The sequence below is a fragment of the Lottia gigantea genome (assembly GCF_000327385.1).
Source record: "Lottia gigantea unplaced genomic scaffold LOTGIsca_355, whole genome shotgun sequence".
Classification (NCBI taxonomy): Eukaryota; Metazoa; Mollusca; class Gastropoda; family Lottiidae; genus Lottia; species Lottia gigantea.
Window position 1 is genome coordinate 14,409 of NW_008709207.1, and position 3,329 is coordinate 17,737.

At 38.1% G+C, this 3,329-nt stretch overlaps 1 protein-coding gene across 1 annotated transcript; it reads right to left on the minus strand.

Moving 5' to 3' along the window:
- Positions 1–1,829: 1,829 nt before the first annotated feature.
- On the minus strand, positions 1,830–2,407 carry LOTGIDRAFT_202617 (hypothetical protein; the record flags this gene model as incomplete). The annotated part of the gene is made up of 1 exon (XM_009058777.1): positions 1,830–2,407. One exon carries the CDS (start codon positions 2,405–2,407, stop codon positions 2,105–2,107), a length of 303 nt encoding a protein of 100 aa, XP_009057025.1. The 3' UTR covers positions 1,830–2,104.
- Between the last annotated feature and the right edge of the window lie 922 nt (positions 2,408–3,329).

Here is a 3,329-nt window from a genome sequence, read left to right on the forward strand (position 1 = left end):
TAGTCTTTAGTGTATTTTCCTTTCAGTTTGGATCTCTTTATAGTAACCTTTTTTTTAGTGTGAGTGTGAGATGTGCAGAGCATGGGCAGATGGGTCTTTCTACAGATATCTGCCACTGTTCTATTCCTTCCATATAACTAAGATCTCCAGACTATGGCTTGAGATAAGCATTTGACCTCTTTTTCCTTTGTCTTTTCTTAAGGGATGTTGTCTTTCTGGCTGAAATTTTGTAGCTAGGTAAATATTTCAGTGCACGGAGAGACACCAGAGTGGGAGAAGAAGGGTTGAGTGCAGTTAGTTTTGACATCACATCTCTGCACCGGGTTGGATTACGGTATAGAGTGGTGTGAACTCCCTCACATTTAGTCTCATTAAACCCCCCCCAAGGCACTGGCATCTCGTACTGAAGCCATAGAGACACGCCTCGAAGTATCCCCTCAAAAATCAGCACAAAGAATTATGCAGAATAGACTTTAATTTGCTTATTTTCACAATTTAATGAATATAAACAATGAATTTCAAGACCGTGTCTGTGACAGTGTGGTTTATTTGACTGTCCCTTTAAACAGTTGTTTTTTTTTATACTTCACTGCACCAGCCAATCACCTGTAAATACCCCTTTGTTTTGTTCTATTTATATCTTGGGATTCGCCTTTCTGTCTGTCTTCTGTGGTGAACTGTTTTCATCCTCACCCTAGCTACTGTGTGTATTAGATACCACATTTTTCATCATTAACTTTGTAGAGTGGAGACTAGATTTGATTCCTTCACCAAATCTAGTTATTCAGTCAGTTATCTGATTAATTCTACATTATTCAGTGAAAGGTATGTGTGTTTTCTTATTTTCTTTATGGGTTATTGTCAAGGGTTTTACCAATTTTAGTAAGAATGGGTGTAACTGGTTTATTTTAAATATATTTCAGCAATGCAATAATTAAACTTGGAACTTGGAACTTGGTAATTTATTCCCTTATATAAGTCATAACTATCTGTTTTTATGGGGATGTTTATTATATATATATAATGCACTTTTCAGCCTGTGTATATTACGTAGTTTAGTTTATAAGATATAGTTTACAGATGTACATTTAACCCCACTTCGCGTAGATTATTTAATAATTTATTATAAGCACATTTATAGTAATATTAAATAAGATAATCAATTAGCATGTATTATAAGGAATAGAGTATTTTATTGTTTATATTGTTTTATGATTGTATATTAATTGTTTGTACTGTTTTACAGGGTTTTTAAGTTATATAATAAATTTGGAACGAGAACCCAAGCAGCCCCGTCGCCAGGAATAAATTGGTGCTGGGGCTCAGAATTTGTACTCAGAAAATTTAATGAATTAAAGACCTAGAGAACTCAAATGTGACTCAAAACGTATCTAAATCTATATCTTTTTGATTTTGTACAAATACATTGAAAATGAATCAATCCTTGATGAACTGAATAAGGTTTTGCTGGGGCCCAGCCTCCACGGCTGAACCAAAGCCTTATTTTTGGTTGAAGGGGAGAACCCTTTACACCCAGGGACTGGCTACATATATACTACCATGGAACTTGCCTCTGCTTATTATGTCTTTTATCTTTGATTTTATGAAAAAACCTCAGGTTTTTCATAAACGTGAGATGTTATCTTTGCAGATTTAGTGCACTAGACCATCAAGCTCTGTCATTCTATAAGATCTTCAGTATGGCTGGAGAAAACAATTTGATCACTTTTCTCATCTTCATTATAGGCTATCTAAACACCCAAATGCACTGACATCTATAACTGAAGCAATAGAAACACACTTTTCTCTAGAAAATCAACACAAAAATTGATAAAGAATGGACATTAATTGCTTTATTTTCACAATTTAATACATGTAAACACACATTTCAACACTGTCCGCCTAATCTCCCACCTTTAGTTATGGTCCTGTTCAGTTACCTTTTGATTATATATTGATCGTTTGGTAACAGAATACAGGGAAAGTTCTCAATAACACTGAATGATGTCAAGGTCACAAAAAGATTACATAAAACACATTTAGACAGTTTCACCGCCATGGACATTGTCAAACAATCCTCACTTCACTGGTCCTTCCCAAAGCATCATTTAAATGTTTCCAAACCTTCGTTTGATATCAGGGCTGAACAATTCTCTAACGGTTTGTTCATACTCCCACTCTGTCTCGTGAACGGATATTTTTCTTTATGAATATTCAGGTGGATGTTCTGTAACGCATTGTATGCTTTAGTGCATTTCGTTTCATTGATGGTTGAAGACTCTCCTTGTCTGAAGCCTTCTGCAACTTTTTCTCGAATAACATAACCCAAATCTCTTCCAGCTTTCGATTCATCTAATTTCCATTCTTGACAAAGTCTCATAAACAATCTGTACCTGGAGGCCGCCATCTTGTTAAGGGGAGTAACTCTGAATGTAGAGTTAAGCGGTAGCCAATTTTTACAAATTCATAAATCACCAAAACGAAAACGTTTAGTAAAATTGAGAAGCTTTTCATAATTTGTGCATGTATTGTCTTCTTATTGTTGCTATGTTTGTAAATGTATGTTGGTTGTTTTTATTTTGTCGTCTGGACTGTTTTTGTTATACAAAGCCGTGTATATTTCTTTGGACCATGAGAAGTTATTATTTAACTTGATCCAATGAGCAGATGAAATGGCCTCCGTGAAAGTTACACTACCACTAAGCGTTGTTGGACACTCGGTACGAAGTCAAGTGGTCGGACTGGAGTCAATCGAGACTCGGTAGGGAGTCAAGTGGTCGGACTGGAGTCAGTCGAGACTCGGTAGGGAGTCAAGTGGTCGGACTGGAGTCTATCGAGACTAGGTAGGGAGTAAAGTGGTCGGACTGGAGTCAGTTGAGACTCGGTAGGGAATCAAGTGGTCGGACTGGAGTCAGTTGAGACTCGGTAAGGTGTCAAGTGGTCGGACTGTGGCCAGTTGGGACTCGGTAGGGAGTCAAGTGGTCGGACTGGAGTCAGTCGAGACTCGGTAGGGAGTAAAGTGGTCGGACTGGAGTCAGTCGAGACTCGGTAGGGAATCAAGTGGTCGGACTGGAGGCAACTGAGACTCGGTAGGGAATCTAGTGGTCGGACTGGAATCAGTCGAGACTTGGTAGGGAATCTAGTGGTCGGACTGCAATCAGTCGAGACTCGGTAGGGAATCTAGTGGTCGGACTAGGGCCAACACTCTGCTTTTATGACTTTAAGTTGTAAGGGTGTATGCTTTCATAAACTTTAGGGTGGTAAGGGTAAACATGATGGCATACTGGTGCATTTAACTGGTTAAGGGATTACTCTTGGGTTAATGATTG